Source organism: Platalea leucorodia, assembly GCF_965183815.1.
Source record: "Platalea leucorodia genome assembly, chromosome: 4".
Lineage (NCBI taxonomy): Eukaryota > Metazoa > Chordata > Aves > Pelecaniformes > Threskiornithidae > Platalea > Platalea leucorodia.
Genome location: NC_138826.1, coordinates 111,232,931 through 111,256,565, shown reverse-complemented (window position 1 = coordinate 111,256,565; position 23,635 = coordinate 111,232,931). Strand labels below are relative to the sequence as shown.

At 44.9% G+C, this 23,635-nt stretch overlaps 1 protein-coding gene across 1 annotated transcript in view; it reads left to right on the top strand.

Annotated features, from left to right (window-relative positions):
* The window catches only part of LOC309589744 (sucrase-isomaltase, intestinal-like), a gene marked incomplete at both ends in the record, with an annotated part of 55,705 nt that overhangs the window by 4,509 nt on the left and 27,561 nt on the right, over positions 1 to 23,635 (top strand). The window contains 5 exons of the mRNA XM_082310221.1: positions 6,542 to 6,710; positions 7,396 to 7,492; positions 8,602 to 8,714; positions 17,008 to 17,133; positions 18,185 to 18,316. Coding sequence (XP_082166347.1) covers positions 6,542 to 6,710; positions 7,396 to 7,492; positions 8,602 to 8,714; positions 17,008 to 17,133; positions 18,185 to 18,316 — 637 coding nt within the window. The remainder of the gene's footprint in view (positions 1 to 6,541; positions 6,711 to 7,395; positions 7,493 to 8,601; positions 8,715 to 17,007; positions 17,134 to 18,184; positions 18,317 to 23,635) is intronic.

The window sequence follows — 23,635 nt, the reverse complement described above, 5'->3', positions numbered from 1 at the left end:
AGCGAGCAGCCTGTCCTGAACAGAAACTTGGTATGGGTTTGGGTTGTTCTTTGAAAGTCCGTGCTTCTATTTCTCTCCCCTCCTTTCTGTGGTGCAGTCTATGCCACCATTGGTGTCTTTGTGCCGCAGACTTTGCAGCGATGGGGTTGCTGACGGCAGGCTTCCCATCTGTCTGCTTGATATAAAACCCTGTCCCAGCTCTGCCATTCGTGCGCACAAAGCCTTCTGTTCATGAGGAATGATTTAATCCCACGTTGGAAACATTGCAGGGGAGAGGCAGTGGAGACTTTGAGATATTCCTGAATGTGCTTTACAGGTGTTTCTCCCGCTCGCTGTGCACGAAGAGCCTTTGTTGTAGCCTAGCTACCCAAGCGCTGGCTCAAGGAGGGCAGGACAAACTCAGGGCTCCATGTAATCACAATAACGGGGGAGAGGAATGAATTATGTGAGGGGAGAGCCATTAACAGCTGATTGCAAACCTCACGTGGAGCCAGGAACAAGAATAAAAGGCCAAGTCCCACTACATTTTCAGCTTGCTCCAAGGTAATCAAGCAACAGCCGCTGCTTCGCCTGTATGGGGCAAAAAATTAGATAGGATCGTGCAGGGAAATGATCCAGGTGCTGCTGGGGGCTCGGGGACCAGGAGCTCTTGGGCTGCCTCCCTTTCTCCTCCCAGTAATGCCTCTTGGCTTTCTCCCTCTTGCCTCTCTTCTCCCCTGCTGTCCTTTTCTCTGTCCCATCCAGTCCTGCCTGCTCCTGCCCCTCTTCACCCTCTGCCAAGCTCCTACTGTTTCAGTGGTGGCCAGGGAAGGTCCTTCCCCATGCCAGCAGCTCGCCGAAGCCATGGGGTTGAAGAGGTGCCACCTCCATGTGTTCACTGGTGAGGTGCTGAGGAGTTCAGAGAGACCAGGGGCAGGCAGAGCCCCTGCTCCCATACAAATGTCAGGTGTATTCCATTTTGCCTGGGATATGACCCAAACTTGCAGCTGATTTAAGGCTGCAAGTCTTAGATCTAACCATGAGGGACAGGGACTGGGACTTGGGTCTCCAGCCCCAGAGGTGAACCTCCCAAACTACCAGCCTCGTGGGGCAGTGGAGGTTGTGGGGAACCTCTCCCCACTCCCATGATGCTTGGAAAATACCTGTTTTGGCAAATCGGTGTGATTAGTGGCAAAACGTTTTGTCAAGAAATTGGTAATCAATATCAGCTTTAGTTTAATAAATTCTCACTCACCCTATCCTAGCTGATCTTGCAGCTCTGCTGGGAAACTGGCCCATCATTGGGCAGGGCCCTACAGTAATAAAAACAGGAGAGAAAATATTGGGTTGTAATGAGGCAGGCGAGGGAGCAAAACAGAGCCTCCGCATTATTTTGTGGCACATACTCTCAGGTTGACTACTATTCTGCTTTCTGCTCCTGCCACTAACAGCAGCAACCACTGGAGGAGGTAGTATCAAGTGTGAGCATGAAGGCTTCAAGAAAGCATGGATTTCCTCAAGAACAGAGAGTAAAAGGCTGGGAATTATTTGCTTTATGGCAGTGATAAATAGCAAAGACATCCTCATTTTCCAGTGTGTGATTACTCTGTGAGACTCGTTGCCCCAGGGCAGTACTGACACGGGAGCCTTAGCAGGATACACATTCACACACAACAAAAAAATAATCTGTAGAAAAAAACCCACCCAACTATTTTTGTCTCCATGTTTCACAACATAAGCTAATTCTATGAAAACAGCCAGAAACTTCCTCCATAAGCAGATCATTGCAAGACTGGCTCTGAGTGACATCTTATGCCTTCCTCTGCCCTATCTGGCCTGGGCCATTGCTGGAGACAGGCTGCAGAGGGACTGACTATTGATTTGATTCTCCACTTTAATATCCATTCTCCAACTGACTTTTCCTTCATGATGTCTTACAAATAATGGAAGGCAGAACATTTTTCCTAAGCCAGATAAGTGCTCCTTTCTCTCTGTGAAGAGTTTGGAATACCTCGTTTGCTATCACACTTGGCAAGATACGGCACAAATAACTGAAATCTAATCAAGATTTTTCCTAATTTCCAAAAAGGATGCTGCAGAGTTCAGCTGCCTTTTTTATTGATTCTGGTAGTAAGCACAGACGCCACTTACCATGAAGACGTTTTTACATAGGCAAGGCTATTAGAATGATTTATAATGCTATTGTCTTAAACTGCAATTTTGCTGAAAGCAACAGGAGAAAATTGTGTACATCATGGGTAGCTTGGGCTTGCTCCTAGTTTGTAAGAGCCATTATTTTCGTCTTCTAATCATTAAGATTTATGGTATGTAGGCAAGAAGTATTGTAGGTATATCACTTATCCAAGTGTTTTTGCAGAACAAAAATGAAGCATTATATATCCAGCCACTTATAGGAGATGCCCTGATACCATGACAATGAATACGGTAGAAGTAGAGCAGAACTGTGTCAATAACCATAAATATACCCTGCAATTCTTTCTTTTAAAATGTCATGTTTGTGGAAAATCTGTTGGTTACTTGTGCTGACTTTCTCCACCTATTTGATAAATCACTTTAAAAGTAAGATAAGCATATAAAAATTCATTCTTGCTGTGCCTTTTGCAGTCCAGTGGTATGCCAAGACTTACAGTTAATAAGGAATATAGCTGTTGTGAGAAACATTTTTCAGCAATTTAAGAGCAGTGGAAAACCACGGAGACCTGGGCTCCTAGGCTGATGCTCCCCAGCAGCTCAAGTGGGGTGAGTCAGGGGTCAAGTATATTTGAGATTCTTCTGAAAACAAGGCCTGTACTTCTCAGTCCCTAAGGTGCTTTACTACTTTATATAGGCAGCCTGTGCATACAGCGATAGACCGTGCCCTCTGAAAAGGTATGCCAAAGCTCTGCCAGGAGGCTTACACCCACTGTTCTGACAGACACGTGAAGTTTCCACCTGAATTTGCACACAGGTAATATATGCAATGTGCTCACTTTCCCAAGGCTTCATTTTCCAAAGGGTCTGGAGGCCAAGAAAAGCAGATGTTAGAGAGGACGTTTTCTCCAAGTGACTGAGTGGGACAGGTGTTCACACCTTAATATAAGAGCTCATTTCTCTTGGATTCATTGCAACAAGAAGTAAAAATAACCCTCTCCCAACCTAAAATGATTTTTGAATGTCCAAATAATGCATTATGTGTGTCTTAATGGTGTATCATATACGTGTCCCAAGTCTCCTAATTCTGGAGGTTTTATAAGACCTCTCAGCGTGTGCCAGCAGCTGCTTGCTCACAGCAGGTGAGAGTCAGTGCTCCGAGCCATGGCGCACACTGCGCTTACGGGTCTCCGATAAACTTCAAACAGAGCAATGTCATTCAACCAGGCAAATAGTCATGTCCAGTCCGTATTACAAAGGACTGATGATTGCACTTCTGAAAACCATTTTATACTGCCTTTTAGTCATCGTCCTGAAATGTCGTGACAATGTTAGTCATAAACTACACCTTCAATGTGAACAGGGGGTTTTATCTATCTATCTGCCTACCCACCTTTCTTCAATACTACTCCCCTGGCCCGCCATAGTTACGCTTTGTCCTGTGGCCTGAGGGTTGACTACTGGCGGGGAAACTGGTTCACTTGCTGGCCAGAAATGTTAATTTTCACACAGACCTTTTCAATCCTGAATCATTCTTTTTTTTTTTCCTTGATGCAAGGTTAAAAAATAGAGAGGTTCACTCTTGAGTATAGTGCGCAGTGTTTGGAAGAAACTGCGAGCTTTTACCAGTCAGACTTCCCAGACAGGCAGCAGGCCAGGCAGCCGTGCGGGGAGGCCAGTTTGTATTTCCGCGGGCAGGAGTGTTCCCACCGCAGAGGCACTAAAGGGTAAAGGGTTAGGACTTTCAGCAGTGAACCTGAGTGCGGTTATTACCCCTTGTGCAAAGAAAAGGGTTCTCATCTTCACAGGCTTTGCCATGCCTAACTGCTGGTAGGGGTTTGACAGTCAACAACTGCTCAGCTGTATTTTAGATTTTTTTTAGATTTTTAGATTCCTTCTGTTGTCCATCACAGCACTGTTATGGTTTGTAGGACTGTCGGAGGAGAACCACGCAAATTCCTGTGCACATAGTGTCATTTTATGCTCCCTCCTGTTTTGTTCCTTCTATCTGCTTTAAACCAGCAGGATGGGAGGTGGGAGAAATATAACATTTTCTTTTATTCTTTCCAAGTGTTTAAGGAATGACAGACATCATTTTTTTCATTGAAATGATTGCTCTTTGCCAACACAACACAAGCAAACACGTAAAGTAATACAGCAGCTTAGCACAGCGCTCTGCAGAGCACAAGGGCAGCCACTTGGGAGCAGCGGCAGAGAGAGGTGCCAGGGGAAAACCCGTCCATGCTTTTCTTCAGATGGAGAAGACATAACAGTGCCTGGTAAAAAGAGAGAGTCATTACCAGTCTTTTTATGTCGTAGTTAATGCTATATTTAGTGTGTGGCCATTCTGGCAAGCGGAGGTCTAACGGAAGACGAGGCTGGTGGAGAGCGATGGCTGGCAGCACGGCACCGGGAGCACGCTGTTGGGACTGGCAGCCCCCGGGGAGCCGAGTGACGGAGGGGTGCAGAGAGGGGCACGGTTTTGGCGAAGCCATGCCGGAGTTGAGTTCATGACAGTGGCCCGAGGGAATGCATGAGGCATAAAGCAGTTTCTCCATGCCATGTAAAGATGCGGTAGAGCAGAGGGGTTGTTCCTAGGGTTGTGGTTTGCACCACGCCAGTGACCCTCCTGGGCAGGGAGAGGACTTGCTGAGCAGAAGAAGCACTTTTAATGCCTTGGTAACACTAATTGCTCTCACGATGGGAAATGTCAATGCCATAGTGTGGGTACCATGAATGTACAAAGCCTCACGTCCTCTGAAAAGGCATCATGGAGAGTGCTCAATGAGTTAGGACAGACATTTAAGCTCTTCCCAAAGCATTTCCCCTCCGGCATCCTTTGCTTTTTGCGTAACCCCGTGGTCTGCTCAGAGCAGTGACCGTGCCTGCCTTGGCACAGAGCAGAGCTACGTGACGGCGCTCCTTTGGACAGGAATATATCTCCAGAGCCCATCCCCGTTCCTACATAGCAGCAGCCTCTTGCAGAAAGGCCTCTGTTTGCCAAGGGCTGGATCTGATTCTCAGGGATATTTTGTGTGCGTTTACCTTCCTATAAGAAAATAACCTTATTCAGTACTGTGCGTAGGTGGAGGAGATGATGGAAGGGAGGGAGAGCTGCTGCTGGCAAACAACCAAATTAAGACTTAAATACAAATGCTTACTTTTCCTGCTTGTGAGAAAGGCCAAATAGACTTTTTGAAAAATACATAGAGCTTTCAGTACATGTGCTTGACTTAGGACTTGTCTAGGACATTTCAGGGGTGGATTGTGCCTGCCTTTTGCATGGAGAGGCAGGAGGGTGCCTTGGATCTGCCTCTGGGTATCCCTGTGAGTGGCTGTCCTTGCTTCCCCATGGGGAGAGCAGAGCTGCCCGAGGCCAGTGTGGTGGGAGCGGTGGTGCCCCCCCAGTCCTCCCAGAAGCGGGGACTTGTCCCCAAGCAGGGGTGCCAGTGGCACGGGTGGCAGGCAGGGCTCATCAGGGAGCTCCCTCCTGACACAGCTTGTCTTCCACTTCTCTGATTTACCGGTCAATTTGATCAACTGTTTAATTTTGTCAAAATCATTGACAAAAGACCATTAAAAGGAGAGTTATGCCACTTCTATGCTCTATGGCTTTGGCTCATTTATTTTAATTAGCTGTAACAAATTCATGGTTAAACAAGGCTCGAGAGGGTGCTATCTAAATGTGGTACTCATGGCATACACAGTGCCATTAACGAAACACTTCTCCACAGCTTGACTATGTTCTCCTCCATCTAGCTTGCAGCTCATTATAGCACTAGAGATAGGAAACAGAATGTAACGCCTAATTAAAATGTGAGCCTGTGTCCATAGATGATTCAATAGAAATAAAGGCATTAAGCTGGTGAGAGAAGCAGGAGAGAGTCATCACAATAAAAACATCTCATTCAAGCAGAGCCTGGAGGAAGCTGTCCCTTTGCTTTAGGTGCCTGCATAAAGTTGGGGGTAACAAGAGTATTCGGGTCCTGATCCAGCAAAGCATTAAAAAGTAAAAACTGATAACAACTAAGTGTTGTTCTCATTAAGGATTCTGAACCCCACTGCGTAATAACAATTTTTAGCCTGCCCTGTTCGTTGTCATAGAAATAGCACAAGCAACCACTTATTTTGGTAATAGGATTATAGATAGTGTCTTCTCTTATTTTAGTTGTTCTTTTCAAAATTACACTGATGCATGTTATTGTATAAGTAGATGAGATGTCTGCAGCCATTGCAAGATGAATTTAATGTGTGTTAGGTTAAGCACGTTAGAAGCATGCACAGAATTTAATGGTTTTTTAATATTGTTACTCTCCAAAATACAGAAAAAGTATAAATAGCCAGATGTGAACTTAAAATTATGCACACCAAAGATAAGCGAACTAATCATGTGTCCCTCTATTTGTCGCAGGTGGGACAGTGCCCTGGTTGATCTGTTTTTCTCCAACCAGTATCTTCAGATCACAACTACGGTGCCATCCACCTCGGTGTATGGGTTTGGCGAACACGAGCACCCGTCCTTCAAACACAGCATGGACTTCGCTACCTATGGCATGTTCAGCAGGGATCAGGCACCAACGGTAATTCACTTCATGCAACACTTTGTCCTAAGCCTGTATCACAAAAAGGAGGTGGCAAGGTACAGCTTTGCCGAGGGAGCACCCCTCCCTGTATAGTAACAGTGCTAATGTGAATCTGCGGTAAACACGGAATGTCACAGGTTTTGCAGGTGTCGTAAGTTTTAATCAAATGACAAACCTATGAGTCATTTTGAGGGGACTTTGAAACCTTTCATCAGAAGCTTTCTCACAGTGCAGTTAGTTAGTTTTCAGAAAAAAAAGTATTTTGTGTGCCAAGATCCTGGCTCAGGAAAGCATTTAATTTCATGTTGTATCAAGCCCTGTTCACCCAAACAAACTGGACTTCACCAGGACTCATTAGATGTTTGGCTAAACTGGGGTCAGTGGTTGATGAGTCTATTTTAACTAGCAAAGTATTTCTTACCCATGCCATTTTGGAGGGTTTGGCAGAATATGGAGGGTTTAACTAAGAGACACTAATAAGAAGCACTGTGTTGAGGCAGAAAAAATAACTCTTTTCTATCAATTTGACTTCACACCACTTCAGATGAAAAAATCCCCAACCTTTCAAAACAAGTCTCTGTTATGAATGCATTTATTTCCTTGTCTTTGCATACGTACCTAGCTGACAAAAATAGTGAAAAATAGAAAAGTCAGGCCACACCTAATGTGCTGTTTGTTTCAGTCATTTGCCAACCTCTATGGAGTTCACCCTTTCTATATGTGTGTAGAAGCCGACTCCAACGCCCACGGTGTTCTCCTTCTGAACTCCAATGCACAAGGTAAAAAGATATATGGATTGCCTATACGGACTGCATATAGAAAGATGGCAAATTAGTAAATAAAAACACCTGGTTTGCTGATTGCTTTTTCAATGGGGTACAAATATATGAGTGACTGTTCCTTAACAGAGGTTCCAGGAATTACTATAAAGTTTTTGAAGGGATTTCACTGGAATGACTGTTTAACAAGGTAAGATATTTTCAGTGAAAATATATGATCAATTTTTTTTTTTGAAAATAGATGCACATACAGGGAAAAGAGAAGGTGGAAGAAATTTCCTCTGGGATTGGCATAACTGAATCAAATCAATTTAGGTTAGTCCTATATTCTGTCTGTGAAGAATAGTTTTGTGCGTTGCCATGGTCACCTTACTGTATTAATCCAGTGGTATAATTTCAGAAAAGGGGAATCTTCACTCAGTCTATAAAATCATTTTCCCCTGGCAGGCAATGACTTCCAATAAGAAGATTAAAATAGCATAAAGGAACCCTAAACACAAGCTTGTGGTTCCTTTTTATACAAATGAAACTGAGACAAATGGATCTGTGCAATCTACTCAGTGTGGGTTTCTGTGATTTATTGCTGCACAATGCCAATCTGAAAGCAGAGATTACAGAAACACTGGGCAACTGCTAGCCTACGTACAGGTCCTGTTTGCTCATCTGATCGTACCCACAAGGCATTGGGTAGTGACTTGAATGTGTAGCCACCTCTGCCTGGGGAGACATTTAGGCATGGAAGAGCCTAGCATGCATGCATCTAGGGTAGGGTAGGGTAGAACAGAATAGAATAGAATAGTTCAGTTCAGTTCAGTTCAGTTCAGTTGGAAGGGACCTGCAGCGATCTTCTAGTCCAACTGCCTGACCACTTCAGGGCTGACCAAAAGTTAAAGCATGTTATTGAGGGCATTGTCCAAATGTCTCTTAAACACTGACAGGCTTGGGACATCGATCACCTCTCTAGGAAGCCTATTCCAGTGTTTGACCATCCTCTTGCTAAAGAAATGCTTCCTAATGTCAAGTCTGAACCTCCCCTGACGGAGCTTTGAACCATTCCCACGCATAGTGCAGAGCTAGTTTGTACTGAGAACCTGTTTTTTTCCTTTCAGATGTTTCTCTGAGTCCAAACCCATCCCTAACTTTCCGCACTATTGGAGGGATCCTTGACTTCTATGTCTTCCTTGGACCGACTCCCGAAAACGTAATTCAGCAATACACAGAGGTTAGTAGAAAAGTGGATATGGCACACGGGGCAGTACCTTGGAATGAACTCCTGTCCGTATCTGGTAGTGTCAGCAGGTAGCGCAGCCAAAAGCTTTGCCCTGATCTGTTCATACAAAGCCGTAACTTCAGGTCCATGGGCAACCTGGTGCGTGCTCAAGCATCTGCAAACGGTCTGAGTGTAGCAGAGTGGCTGGGCATTCGGTGCACATCTCTAGCCTTTCCTGCAGCATTTCAGGATTGAGAGCAGGAGTGCATTAAAGGGATGAAATGATTAGAAAGAAATTTGTCCAAGCTTACTGTTCTCTGGGCCGTGATTTACAGTCTTCAGTACATGACCATAACTGTGTTTTGACACTGTGGATGGAGAAAACAAACTAGGCAGAGCACAGGTGGGAATGTTTGGGAACTTTACATCTGCTGGACTTCAGAGATATTGAATGAACTTCAAAGACTTCAAGCCTTTATTTGCCAGTGGAATTGCCTGTTGATTTTGGAGCCGTCAGCCTGTTTTTTACTAATGAAAACCCATGTAATTGCATTGGAGAGCATAGATGTGAGAAAACCATATTTACTGCTGTCTCACAGAGCATAACTACTTGCTTTCCAATTGCCCAATGTTTTCCAAAGAACTGAAAGTACACATGCAAATAGCTGTTTTGGGAGTGTAAATGCAATTCGTATCCAGTGAGGGCCGCCCAGAAAAAAATAGCAGGTAACACGTTCTTCCTGGTCACCAAATGCCGGGTGATGCATTACCTGGGCCCTTGCACAGAAAATTGCCACCTCAGAACCAAGCTCTGCACATAAAGAAACCAGTGCCAAGCCTAAAGAGTGTGGAGCAAAGCTGAGAAGGGGCGTGTCACTGTGAGAAGGGGGATTCATGCATGCAGACCCTGAGGATTAAGCTGCAACCAGAGGTGCCAAGCAGCCTGCGGTAGGGCATCCCAGAGCCGGGCAGCCGGAGCTCGCAGTGAGATGTACATGTGCTCTGCATTCCCTTCTGCCGCCTCACCAAGGGGCCCAAGCTCTGATTTTCAGCAAACATTTTGTCTTTCCTGGCATTTTGAAGCCTCCATATCCTATGCTTGCCTTCTTTTAAAGTGCCTGAAATGAAAACAGAAATATTGTGGTTTGGACTGGGGGAAAAAGAGGATTTAGCCCAGAAGGAAAGTATTGCTCGGTTCTGTTTTGGTGATGGAAGGGAGAAGAAGCCTCGCTCATGCCACTGTTGTGGGAAGGCAGGAGCCTCCCCAGGGTGGTGAGCTCTGCTAGACTTTCCCTTTCCAAGCAGACGTTCAGGTGGTGCCTCCCAGCGAGGTGGGAGGCTGCTGGTGCTCCTCCGCGTCCCGGAGCAGGCTCGACTGCTCTGTTGCTCAGAGGTTTCCAGCTCCCTCTGCATGTCCTCCCCACCAGCCAGCTCCGACCCCAGCGCCACAGATCAACCAGCAAACTGGGTTTTGAACTTACACATTGGCAATCAAACCAAAAAAAAACCAAAGAAAGAAAGAAAAAAATAAAGCGACTCTGCCCCTAGCCGCAGCTGTGATCCCTGTGATGAAAGCATCTATTTCAAGGGAGTCGCTGTGGCAGTGTGATGGAGATTAGAGCCATCCCCGTTGCTTTTCAAAGTCTTTTGCTGGTGTTTGAAGGCAGCATTTCTGTGGCTTAGCAGGTGGCCAGCAGCTGAAAATAAAATGAGAAAGTTCTCACTCCCCAGCTGATGGGTACTGGCAGCTCACTTTCCACCTCTGCCTCTCTGGAAATGGAGCTGGAGTGGAGAAAACAAGGTAAAGGGGAGATGGTGGGCGTCTCCTAACTAGACATGTCACATGCCAGCACAAAAAATCCCCTGCTCTGTATTCTTCGAGCTTGCGCTTAGCTCTCTAGGGAATCTTAGAGAATGCATGGTAGCAATTTCACAGTGAAATAATAACTTCTTCAGTAAACATCCTGAAATTCCCGGATCGCAAATGTTACAATTACCATATTATTAGTCTCTAGGGTAATGATTTGGCTTTTATGTACAAGATACGTGGGAAGGTGAAGGAGTCAGAAAAGACTTTATTTTTCCAATTGTATTTTCTGTCACACAGAGAGGACTCTCCTGCGTGGTCGTTGTCATGCCTCAGGGAAGGAGAGGGGGTAGAAAGGAGCAGTGTGACCAATGTCTGCAAGACACTGCTCAGCAGCATCCCTCAGCTCCCTCGGCTGTTTGCATGGGTCTCCTCTGGGAAGCAGTGTTTTGGGAGCTCCCAGCTGCAGGGGACCCTGGTGGGGCCAGGCTGCCCTGCTTGCAGTGAGCTCCTTGGGGCAATGGCACCCACCTCCCACCTGTGGAAGCATTTGCCCCAAATCACTGCGTGGGGCTTTTTTCAGGGACCACCCATTGCATCCTCTCCAGGATGGCCCCAGTGGTATGGCAGGGTGGCCAGGTGCCAGCCAGTGCATGGCTGTTGAGAGCAAGGGAGCTGTGTCCAGAGCAAAGAAGTGCTCCACACCTTTCTCAAACATTTTTTTGCTCTTGCCTTCAGTGCCACTTCAAGACGTGAGCAACCCCCTTGGCCCCTGCCATGCGTGTTTCTGTGAAAGATTTAGGAGCTTAGAGCTGCTCAGTGCTTTTATGCAGCTGCCTCCAAACCAGTGAGTTAGGACAACTTTGTAATGAAGCTCTTTACTGGGTCTCTGGAGTACGGAAGCTTTCCCTATGCACCTCTCCAGGTGGCTGCCAGCACCCAGGGGTGGCCCACAGGTTCTTGCCCAGAGCCGCTGCTGTGTGGCCAGCTGGGGGCAGCCGGGCCGTGCCAAGAGTGGGGCTTCCTGCGTGGGGATCAGGAATGACTGCAGCTGCCCTGCCAGGGCCACCAGCCTCTCTGTGCATCCTCGGGGCGAGGACAGGTGGCAGCGAAAGCCATGGTGGCCCAGGGTGCCAGCGTGGCCCAGGCTAATCTGCTTTAAATGGGCTGCAAGGGCGATGCAGGAGTGGGAAGGGAGCAGGGGGCTGAATGTCGGTGCCTCCGTCCCCCCTGCTGCATCTTGCACAGAGCAGAGATGGGCTGTAGGACGCATCCTGCCAGCGGCACCGCAGTGCTACAGCAGTGAAAGCAGCGATAGAGCATGTGCTGGGCATCGTGCAATGGGAAGGAGAAATCTCCATCCTGATTCTTCTGCTCCCTTCTGTCCCTGAGCCCAGCCGTGAGGAGCACTGCTCCTGGCACATCAGAGATGATCCTGCCACAGCTATATATATATTTGACAATAATCACACTTTTCTCCTACTACAGAAGAGGTCCAGTGTGCGGAACAGTTATATAACACAAATCTCACTTTTTATGGCAAACGCCTTGGTTTGCAGGAGGGTGGGAAAAAGCAGTAATAAGCTAAAGAGCTCAGCCATTGAGCTGAGCCTAGCTGAGGCTCTACAGCCAGACCTAATACCAGACCACCATTGCCAAGTCCACTGGTGGCCTTTCAGGACAGAGTAATACTGCGTAGCAGTAGCATATGAGCTCCATAACAAGACACTCAGGAAAGTTATAATTCAACAAATGGATATTTAACAGCTGTTGGGTGAAGGCCATGAATTTGTTATTTTACCACAAATTATCTGATGACAAGCTTTGAGAGCGCATACTGCATGTCTCCTAATTCTGTTTTGAGAGCAAATTGCTGGTTTACTTCCTCCTTACAGAACCGTAGGGTAGTTCTGGGTGGAAGGGACCTCAGGAGGTCTCTAGTCCAGCCTCCTATTTGAGAGGTAACTTGGGGAACCTGCTTGTACCTACAGTTTATCACAGAGGATTCAGTGAGAGTCTTGCAGTTGAATTCATGGGTTCCCCCAAGAAAGACTAAGCAGCTGATAAGTGTTTGTGCAGCAAAGAACAAGGTTTGAAGACCTTGGCATTGAAAGTCCTTAAAATTTTTAGACTCTTGAGGTTGTGAGCATCTTCTTAATGGTTCAGCAGTTGCAGGGACTTTCTTCTTGCTCTCCTAAAATAAAGTTCAGCTTCTGTGCATAGACTTTGAGTGAAGGTTACCCCCTGCCTGAGTAGGTGCCCACAGCACTCACCTGCCTGCCTCAGCCAGAGAGGATGAGCTGGATACAGATATCTGGGCCACGGGAGGACCTGTGTAATTTAGCAACTGTGTGACTATCCAAACACACTATTTCTGTGTCTAAATCCAGAGCGTTAACCCACTTGGACTTTTATAGCTTCCTCCTACAGCTCTTCCTTAAAGAAAGGAAGTTTAAGCAAATATCAAGCTTCAAGAGTCATTTTATATGGCTAATTAGGGTGCAAGATTAGCAGTCTTTCATGTTGAGCCCCTGTATCTGCGTTGCTGGAGATCTCAGCTCCTTTGTAAGCACGGGAAAGAGTATCTCTCTCTACAGCCTCAATGATATATAGGGCATAACTGTTCAGCTGTCTCTCTCACATCAAAGTCTTTGGTCACAGTGTTAATAGAATAAGGATCCTGATTTACTACATAGCATTTATAACTTAGTTGATATTCTTGATGCGCATAGTAATAATGTTATTTGTCCAATAACCCAACACAGGGAAAGTGAATACAGATCACCCGCTCCTTGGGCACAGATTTTAGCTGTTAAGATATACATGATTTCACTGAACTTTGTTCTTACTGCAAAACGCTTCAAGGGTACCTCCTAGATTCATCAGCTCTCAGGTGCATCTGAAAAAAGTGAAAAAAAATTACATAATGCCAGGTTATGTAAACCTGGAAAAACTAACAGTGAATTTATTAAACAACACCAGGAGTTATTTAAGAACCAAGTGCAAGAGGAATTGTGGAAGAGAAAACAGGATCTATTTTTTTTTCTGCTTCTGTACTACCATATCTTCCCATTTTTTTTTCTCAGCTTAGATACCCCATATGTCTGCTGTTTCTGCATTTCTCATGTTTTCCTCCCCTGCCATACCTCATTTACCTTTTCTGATTCTATGGGAGTCAATTCTGCCAAGCAGGCTTTCTCTGGCTACTGCATTTTATGATCATTTGTATGCAGAATGCAATCTATATGAATTAACTAGATCCTAAATATATATCAAATCCAACATGAGTTTTCAGGTTTGCAAAATTACATCCCTGCCTCTGCTGATCCATCTGCGAGTACGTACCATATGCCAGTTACTTTATCAGGAAGCTTCAGGGGGATCCATTAGAGAGAGTCCACAGCATAAATAGAAAAAAGAACATTTGTTTTCCCAGCTGCCCTGTTTTCATCCTTCCTCTTCAGATGTTCTGCTGATTTCAATTAAGCTCACCACAGATGCGCCAGCCTGGTGAACCTGGGGAACTAATTGCTTTAAAACTTAATATCTTGCTTGCAAGGTGGATTTTCTTCAGTTGGTTCAGCTGGAATCCCAGACTCCTCAAGGGATGCTGTCATGAAATACTGACTTGCCGTGGGGCAGCTCTGCAGTCCGCAGGCGAGACAGCACCGTCACGTAAGGGTGAGCAGCTGAACCTCAGCAAACCCCAGCGCCATGGACGTGCCCTTTGGGAAGGACCCTGGCCAGCACACCGGTGGCCACAGCTCCACCTCCAGCCCCGCTGGTGTCCACCTGGGTGCTCGATAGGACATGGGGGCAGAAGCAAATCCCAATCCAGCTCTTGAATCATGTTGTATTGGTGATGTCCCGGGCTGACTGTCCTCCCCAGCCAGGAGCGACCTGGGGTATCACAGGACCCGGAGCAGGGCTGTCCAGCAGCTCCCGCTGCCTCTGCCCAGGCTGGTCACCCCCGTGGTGGTTCCCGTTCCCCAGCCCGCCTGGGGAGAGGCAGAGGATGCCATGCAGACATCCTGCCACGGCACTGGGCTCTGCGGTCAGCCACAGGATTAATATTTATCAGTTGATTTTCCCTCTTCCTCTTGTCCCAGGGGAGAAGCCTATGCACAAAACATTTTATTTCATTAGGGAGTTCCTTTGTTTTGGTCTGTCTTTTTAACCTTGTTTGTAGAGGTCACTCTGTTTACAGTAGAGAAAGCAAGGGCAAAATGTGCATCTGCTTTAGGAGCACAAAGTGCTGGGTTCACAAGCTCATCTTGCAGCCTTGGCTGGTCTAAAACAAGCTCTGCTGCCTCCTCAGATGAATTTATCCTTAATATGGCGAGTGTGGTTCTGACAGAGAAGCAGGCTTCTTGCCCTGAGGTTTGCTGTGCTCTGGACACCTCCGTGCCAGCTCACAGGGTGTCCAGGAGATCCTTCCCAGCCATCGTGCCCCATTCTCTCTCCATGGGAAACCCCAGCAAAGCTTGAAAGATGGTCTGGGGGACCAAGTGTGTCCACACAAGCTGGAAATAACTAATGACACCTGTAACCAGACGAGACTGCACTGTGGTGGCAACGGCACGTCCCTGCCCACTGGCCTTCCCCTACGTGGCAGGGAGCCACCTTCATCTGTCCAGGGCCTCTCCCAGCAAGTGCGCAGCAGCGTGCAGCAAAGGCTAAGTGCAGCTGTGTCAGGAGCTTGCTGCTGATAGCTCTTGCTTCCTCTGAAGGGCTTAGCCTCCACCTAAGTTGGAGGTGAAGTAGGTGTTGAGGAGGGTGAAAAGAGTTAAATGGGATGAGTAGCAGAGGTATGGGGCAGCTATGCTGCTCAGCCAGAGCATCCCTCCTGGAGGAACTCAAACCATTAACCTCACCAGTTGTTCTGGCCTCCTCCTGCTTTTTCTTAGGTGAGGCAGCAGCATCCCAACAAGTGAAAGCAACACTGTGTAGCCAAATTTGTAATACTTAGTGCTTAAAGTTTGTCTGTCTGTTCACAAGCCATTCTTGTTTGGAAGCAATTTACTCTGTGTGCATTAAAACATCCTCTGCTTTTCCCCACTTCTGTCCTCCATCCGTCTTTCTGTCTGGTGCAGTCTGCACATCGCACCAGCTCTAGCATCTGTGACGTAGTTTAGAGCAATTTCAAGTTCAGCATTGCTTTCCCAGGTCAGACTCTTACTGGAGAAAATCCCATAGGAAGATGTGCCTTTATGCATTGCGATCTCTAGAGAGCTTAGCAATGCAATAGATACACAGTGCCAGGAGTGCCTTGTTTTGTTTAATTAAAGTAGATGGGGTTTAGCTGCCAATATGCAAGTTTTGTTCTTTTTTCACTTAGCATAATTACCTAACTATGGAGATCCACAAGGAAACAAGGGAGGAACAGTTAATTAGCCAAAGGGAGTCAATAGCTGCAACTGATTAATAAGTCATGGGTGCTTACTAGCTACTTGATTTTCATGTGTTGCCTGCAAGGATGTTAGAAATACTGAACAAAGTTTAATTTCATGGGCTCTAACTGTTTAAAATTGGAGTAAGGATTTCAAGTGATGTCCCCCAGAAAACACCAGTGTGTACTAATGAGGCAACGCCAGATTTCAGCTTGTTTCTAGAACAGACACATGGTGGTTCCTCGCTGCTTGTCCCAGGTCGCCAGAGCAGCTCTCACCGGGGGAAGCAGAGCAGGATGCCTCGCTCCCCTGTGCTCTCAATTGAGTTTCCTCATGCAATTTACAGCTGGATTATGTGGAGCCAGTGGAAATCAAATATTTATAAAATCATATTTAACTCATTACCTTGTGTTTCAGTTGAGAATTTTGGGACTAAACAGTAACTCTGACCTTGAAGAGGTTTGTCAATGCCTGGCAACACAATGCTGTGGGCCAGCAATAAGAGCAGTCAGTCATAAGTAACTGAATTTCATCAGGGTGGTGTGTAAACATAATTAAAACTTCAGAGAGCTCAAATAAACATCAGACTCTTGATGAGTTAGTTCAGCTGGATGCAGCAAGAGAAATTAGCAAAGCTGACGTTGCTGTGTAGCGTTGGAGATTTGCCTGCTGTTGACCCAAGGGTTTGTGGACTTGGCATGGGTCAGGTGGTGCGAGGCTCCACGCTGGGTTTCTGCTGGCACGCGCTGCCTAAGTGAAGGCACTTCCTACTGTGCGGAGGCTGAGACCTCAGCAAGACCCTCATTTAACATGAGCCTGGGTTTTATACACCGTGTCTTCCACTGGGGTGTTCTTAGAAGTGATGCTCAGTGTGGGTGTCACTCAGAGCCTCTGCTAAGGACAAGGGTCCACCAGGAGAAGCGTTTTTTTGAAGCCAAGCATACCATACAGCGGGCCATTCTGAGAAAGGAAAGGGTATTTCATGGGTGTGTGATACCTGTGCCCTGATCTTAGTGGCTTAAATGGGCTGGGAGCCTCTCCTGGTGTTTCAGAATAACTTCCCTTCATCTCACCCTTTGCATTTCTGTATTCCTTATTCCTGCTGTAGGCCATTGGACGCCCACACATGCCTGCCTACTGGTCTCTGGGATTTCACCTCTCCCGATGGGGTTATGGCAACATTGATGTTTTAAAGAAAACTGTTGATCGCATGCACTACTATGATATCCCATACGTAAGTATGAATTTTTCACTGTGTATGCTAATTTTACAATCCAAAGTGAGATGAACGAAATTATAATAGAGGAAAAGTGATTATCCTACAAAGAGAATTGTAGAATAAAAGGATGTTCATAATCTTATGTAGTGGTTTTGCATGTAATATCTTTATAATGCTTAAAAGAACATTTAAAGCAGGCTTTGAACACAAGATTTAAGTGTTGCTCTTGGCTGCATAGCAGGTGATTCTGGTGTGGATTTGCTGTTATGCAGTATGAGGTGCTAGCATTTTGAAAATAAATTATGGTACTTCTGATGCATATCACTGCCAAACAGTTGCTAAGCTAGGACTTCTACGTTTCCATTTTGTCCGTTAATACCATGTAAGTTTACAGGAGTTGAATTTGGCCTAACAATTATTTACAATTATTATAGCCAATCTCTTAGGTTTCATTTCATATGTTAGTTACCTTTTAGAAATGCAGTTGCATACATTCTCATTTTCTGTATCAAATACTTCAATCATAGAATCATAGAATAGTTTGGGTTGGAAGGGACCTTTAAAGATCATCTAGTCCATGCCCTCTGCACTGAGCAGGGACATCTTCAACTAGATCAGGTTGCTCAGAGCCCCATCCAGCCTGGCCTTGAATGTTTCCAGGGATGGGGCATCTACCACTTCTCTGGGCAACCTGTTCCAGTGTTTCACTACTCTCATTATAAAAAATGTCTTCCTTATATCTAGTCTGAATCTACCCTCTTTTAGTTTAAAACCATCACCCCTTGTCCTATTGCAACAGGCCTTGCTAAAAAGTCTGTCTCCATCTTTCTTATAAGCCCCCTTTAAGTACTGAAAGGCTGCAATAAGGTCTCCCTGCAGCCTTCTCTTCTCCAAGCTGAACAACCCGAACTCTCTCAGCCTTTCCTCACAGCAGAGGTGTTCCATCCCTCCGATCATTTTTGTGGCCCTTCTCTGGACCCGCTCCAACAGGTCCGTGTCCTTCCTGTGCTGAGGACCCCAGAGCTGGATGAAGTACTCACGTAATGCTTATTTTAAAAATGTTTAGGATGTCCAACATCTTGATATTGACTACATGGAACGTCGCCTGGACTTCACCTATGATGAAGTGAATTATGCAGGTCTGCCAGAGTACCTCCAACAGCTGAAGAAGGAAGGAATGCACAATGTCGTGATTCTGGTAAATTAACGATGTTGCTAATTATTTCTCCATTTATAAGAACTATTTGCAGCATAGTGTTCATAGCAGTATCTAGGTGCTAATGCACACATGATATTGCAGCAGATTTTCCATTTTTGTCATTTGTTGATGTGCTGGTTTTGGCTAGAGAACAATTTATCACAGATTTCATATTTACGTATGTTGCATTTATCAGATATCTGTGTACCAGCACCATCTCTATACCACAACATTAATTCTCTTTCACTTTTTCCCACTCAGTTATGAGAAATTTTGCCTCTGTTCGGTGCTGACTTGAGATAGGATTGCTTTCATGCAATTCTTTTCCTGAAAATAAACAAATTAGTTTAATATGCACACAAAAATAGCTGAATAGTGGAAAAAAAACTAGTCATAATCACTCTGGAAAGCTAGTATGCCTTGTATTTACTTTTTATCTAAATTAATGTAAGAGATGTTTGTTTGCATGAAAATTTGTGGGAAAAGTATGTTGAACCCGTAACCAAAACTGACATATGACCAAACAAATTAATTTGGGCAGAAGTGAAAATGGGAGTTTTCCATCTTTCCACTTCAATTTTTCCAACAGTTTGCTGTGTCTCTCCAGCAAGTCCCCATACATGTCCTTGTGCCGAAATTACTCTTCGTCACAATAGCTAAGTGCGTGCCAATGGTGGCAAGCAAATTGGAGACCAACTGAAATTTAAATTAAAAATTAAATAAATTAAGAAATTAAATAAAAGTCCTTGATAGATCCATAAGACCTCGCTCTCCAGGCCTGCCCAGCAGCGCAGTCCTAGGAGGGCTGCGCTCCCCAGCGCAGGCTCGGGCAGTCGCGCCGCCTGGGAAGGGTCGGGGTGGGAAGGCTCCGGAGTGCCGAGACCCGGAGCAGCGCATGCAGGGTGTGAAGCGTCGCCGCAGAGAAGAGAGGCGTAATTTGTTCTCTGTAACCACTAGGGACAGGATAAGAAGAAAAGTGCTTTAAATTGCAGCAGAAAAGATTTAAGGTAGACATTAGGATAACGCTGCCTGTCTGCAAGGTGAGCTGAGCAGGGAGCCGGCTGCCCAGGGCCAGGGGTCCCTCCCCGAGCGGGTCTTGCGTACAGCTCCGACAGATGCATCAGGGATGGCTCAGGCTAAGCTGACCCGCAGGGGAAGGAGGAGGAGACAATCCCACAGAGTCCCTCTCAGGACTTTCTGCTGTAATTGCAGTCTTCTATTTTCCAGCCTAAATGATCAGCTTACACCTTTCATTTGGGTGCTACTATTCTTACTTGCCTCAAACTGCCAGTCTCTCGTCCTTCTACTTTCTTTCTTGATATACTTATTCAAACAAGCGTATTCTCCCTCAGCCTTTTTTCTTAGGCTAAATAAACTGAAGTATTTTATTCTTTTTATCAGGTGAGGTCTTCAGATTTCATTGTAGTAGCTCTCCCCCATATGTGCCCCAGTTTGAATGCATTTGCCTGTGTAGCAGATAACTGGATTTCACAGTGCTCCATATGATGCCCCACAGTGTCTGAAGAACGGCAGAAATATTTCCTTCTTTCTGCTAAAAATTATCTCATGAGAAAGCCCTGCATCGCATTTATCTATGTTATATTGGTGGCTCATACTTGTAAGGAGACCAATTAATACAGCTGAATCATAATGGACAGGCCTCTAATGTTTGGTCCCTAGGTTGATCCAGTCCTTTTAAAATAAGGGCCACATTCCTCATTCTGTGATGGGGGTCCTGTCAAAGGCTTATAGGAAGAGAGAGTGAATAGCAGAGTCCTAAATTGTGGGACAGTTCCTCTTTCACTTGTGGTGGTGTACCAGATGTTTACCGGAGTCAAGATAACCGTGAGCCACTGCAGTTTCCTCATCTAAAAATCCCATTATCTTGTCAAATAGATAGATTAAGTCAGAAGTGCCTCCCTGTCCTTATTTTTTCCTCCACAATTTGTTGTAAAGTTTAGCATGTGACTGAGGATGGACTAGTCAGCACCACAGATAGATACCCATATCAATATTTTCTTTTTAAAATACAGTTATGAGATTTGCTGTTCTTCAGTCTGCTGGGGGTTTTTTTGGTAGTTTCATTAAAAATACCTGCTCTGTATCTATTATTGGCCTAATCTTCACTTTATTGTACCATAATTGCATTTGCTGCTAGGAATCTCAAACAAAACCACACAGCTCAAGTAATCAATTACATATTGATAATGGAAATAGCAGCCTATGTAGTGAGCACTGTTTGCCAGCAATTTGTCCTTAAAGATACATTCCCATGAAGGTCCTAGTTCTTCTGCAGCTGTAAATCATGAGAAACTCCAGGGTGCAGCAGTGAAAACAGTTTCCATCAGCGGAGGTCCAAGGCACAGAGTTTAAACAGTAACAGATCACTAAGTCAATCTGATGGAGAGCAACTTCAAGACAAAAATAGTCCAAAATTAACTGTATACATCATTGTAAATAACTAACCAAGCTGTAGATGAGCATGTGTTGCCAGGACTGAGTGCTCTTTCCAACTATTAGGCAGTTTAGGCTCCCTGTATCTTTAATACTGCTCTAAAAACTATCTATTCTCTTAGAGCTGTAATGTTAAACACCACCTGCCTATTTATTGGTTTATCTCAAAAACGTTTGTGAGACATGAATATATCAGCAAAATACCATGAGTTTGGGGTAGCTCTTCCTGTGCACACTCTTGCCCTTCGGTAAATACAAGGTAGTCACCTCTTTTTCATCAAAATTAGGATGCCTCCAGTTGTTTTGCACTTGCTGCTGGGTAAGAAGCTACAGGCAAGCAGTCACGGTTTAATGGGTGAGCTATGTTATCTCCTTACTTGTGAGTTTTACTTCAACAACGTTTTTAAAGCCCTTTCAGTTTCTCAGATGGCACATGCTAGAGCAGTGCAAGGAGCTGCTGCTATATAAATCTAAATTCAGCTATTAGACAGATGCAAGGAATATAACAACAACTCTTAATTCATGCAATGAGCTAATGGTAATCCAGTTAGGAAGCCCTTCTTTCCTTCTTCCACTAACCTGTAACTGAGGACTGTCTTCTGCTCTTGTTCTTTAGATAAGTTTGTGAAAAAGGACAAAAGCTCATCCAGTTTGACCTTAATTTTTCAAAAGCTAATGGGAAGTATAGGTTGCACTGACAGTGAAGTATTCTATTTTCACTTTATTATAGTTGCTGATATTTCTGTCAAACTCTGACTGTTAGCATTCTTTAATGATGATTCCCATAAGTTGAGTCAGGAGCTGGAACAGTATGGAGGATTTCATTCCCAAGTGACAGCAAAGCCATGCTAACTGCAATCAAGGCAAGCGTAATCCAGTTTGATACCGAAAGAACAATTTTCTATTTAGATTCCCTTTGGGTAGTGACAGTAATGAGCGAGTTCCTCAAGTGTAGCAGATTGTTGCCTCCCTCATGATGATTTCAGAAAATGGGCTCTGATTGCAGTCACTTAGTGTCATGTAAAACCTCTAGTAAATGGATTGGGGGGAGATGGGTTCCATCCTCCTCATGTCATACTGCTATGGTCACAAGCAAAGTGCAGATCCTGACTGCCAGCAGCATTAACACCGGTAACTTGCCTGAGGACAGGACCCTGAACTCGGTTGTGTCACCACCGCGGGGCTGGCTGGTGCCTCACCATCAGGAAGTCCAGTCCCCACGCTTGCATCCAATGCTGAGAGCCCTCTGTGCCTATGGCCACCTTGATAGTAGCATGGCCCCATTACCGGAGTCTCTAAAGGCAGTCCTTCAGCACTTCTCTATCCTGATCTCTTTCAGAGGCCACCTCCATTTAAGGGAAACTTTGTCTAAGAGTCTCAGTACTTGGTCATCATTATTGCGTTGAATAATGTGCATGCTTCAGCTGAGTCAGAACAAATGTATTCTTTAGAAACAAAGAAAGAAGTTCTAGAAGTAACAATGACTACAATGCAAAATGATAAATATTATTACTGAAGAGGAGCTTTAATGAAAGACCTTCTATACCTTCCATTAAATCACACTAGAAATAGAAACAGCTAGGAATGACATGAGTGACAAATTACTCAAAAGTCAATAGCAACATGCTCATGATTCAAAATAGTGCTTGATAGCTTTAACATTTTAAAGTCCAGCTCTATGAGCTCTAGAAGCGAGAATTTCCAGAGATGAGTTTTTATGGATGTGCATCAAAATCTATGTTTGGGGCCATAGGCGGAAGTGTGTCAGTCTGGATAAGTGCTGGGTGCCCCCAGGTCTTAGGGCAGTCAGTTGGAGTTAAGGATGCTCAGCACCTCCTCTCCAAGAGCTGCTAAAAAGATGAGTTAGGGAAGATTTAACAGACAAGAACTTCCTCCCCCACAAACAACCTGTGAATGCACGGGAGGGTTTTGTTCTCTTTAGGACGATACTAAACCTGCATAATATATTAGATTTATGCACTGGAATAACCTTTCAGCTAAAGGAAACCAGAAGTTTGGGTTAGGAGTAGCTAATTAAGCTGACTTCTTCCAGCCTTCAAGCCCCTTGAGAGACATCTTTTCCACAATTATAAGATAATTATTGCAGATGGACAGTTTTCTCTTTTCCAAGCTGAACTATTAAACAAGTTAAAAATGTAATGGACACTTATATTGTTTATGGAGGTGACACTCCAGCTAGATAGTTAAAGTTGAACAGAATTTTGTACTTAAGGTAAGGGTTTAGCAGGGGCTTCTGTTTTTGAGGCATGGAAGAATATACTTTCCTCACCATGGCTATAGCTATCAGAGGGCTTACAAGTAAATCGGGCAATTAATTTCGGTATTAAAATGAGCTTTAAAACACGCCTTTAAAGAAATTTACCATTTGGGATCAGATATTTTTTGTTCTTAAGAAGTTTATTAGTTAGACATCTATCATATTTTAATTAAAGTTCACTTAATTTGTTGCACAAGATATAAGTGAATGGAAGAATTGTTTCAGTGGTGTTTTTCTCCACTGTGTTTCATAACTGAAAGGTTTTGCCTTAAGCAGAACCTGAAGTAATAACATTTTCTGAGAGAAAAGTAAAGAATTCCCTTCTTCTAAAATGGCTACGATCTTCCTCTGTTCTAAATAACACAAAGCAGATAGCTGCTCCTAATTAGGGACATATTGCAAAGCACACTTATCTCCTTTTAGTTCCAGTTGACTGCTGAGCAGAGTTGAATAGTATCTCTTCATTCACTGCCATCTCAAAGTATTCCTAACTTTATTAGTTATTGGCATGGTGGGCCTCTGTCTTCCCCAGGAGCAGATTAGGCTCCCTTTTGATGAGCTTGGTGGCTACCAATGGCCATCCTGAG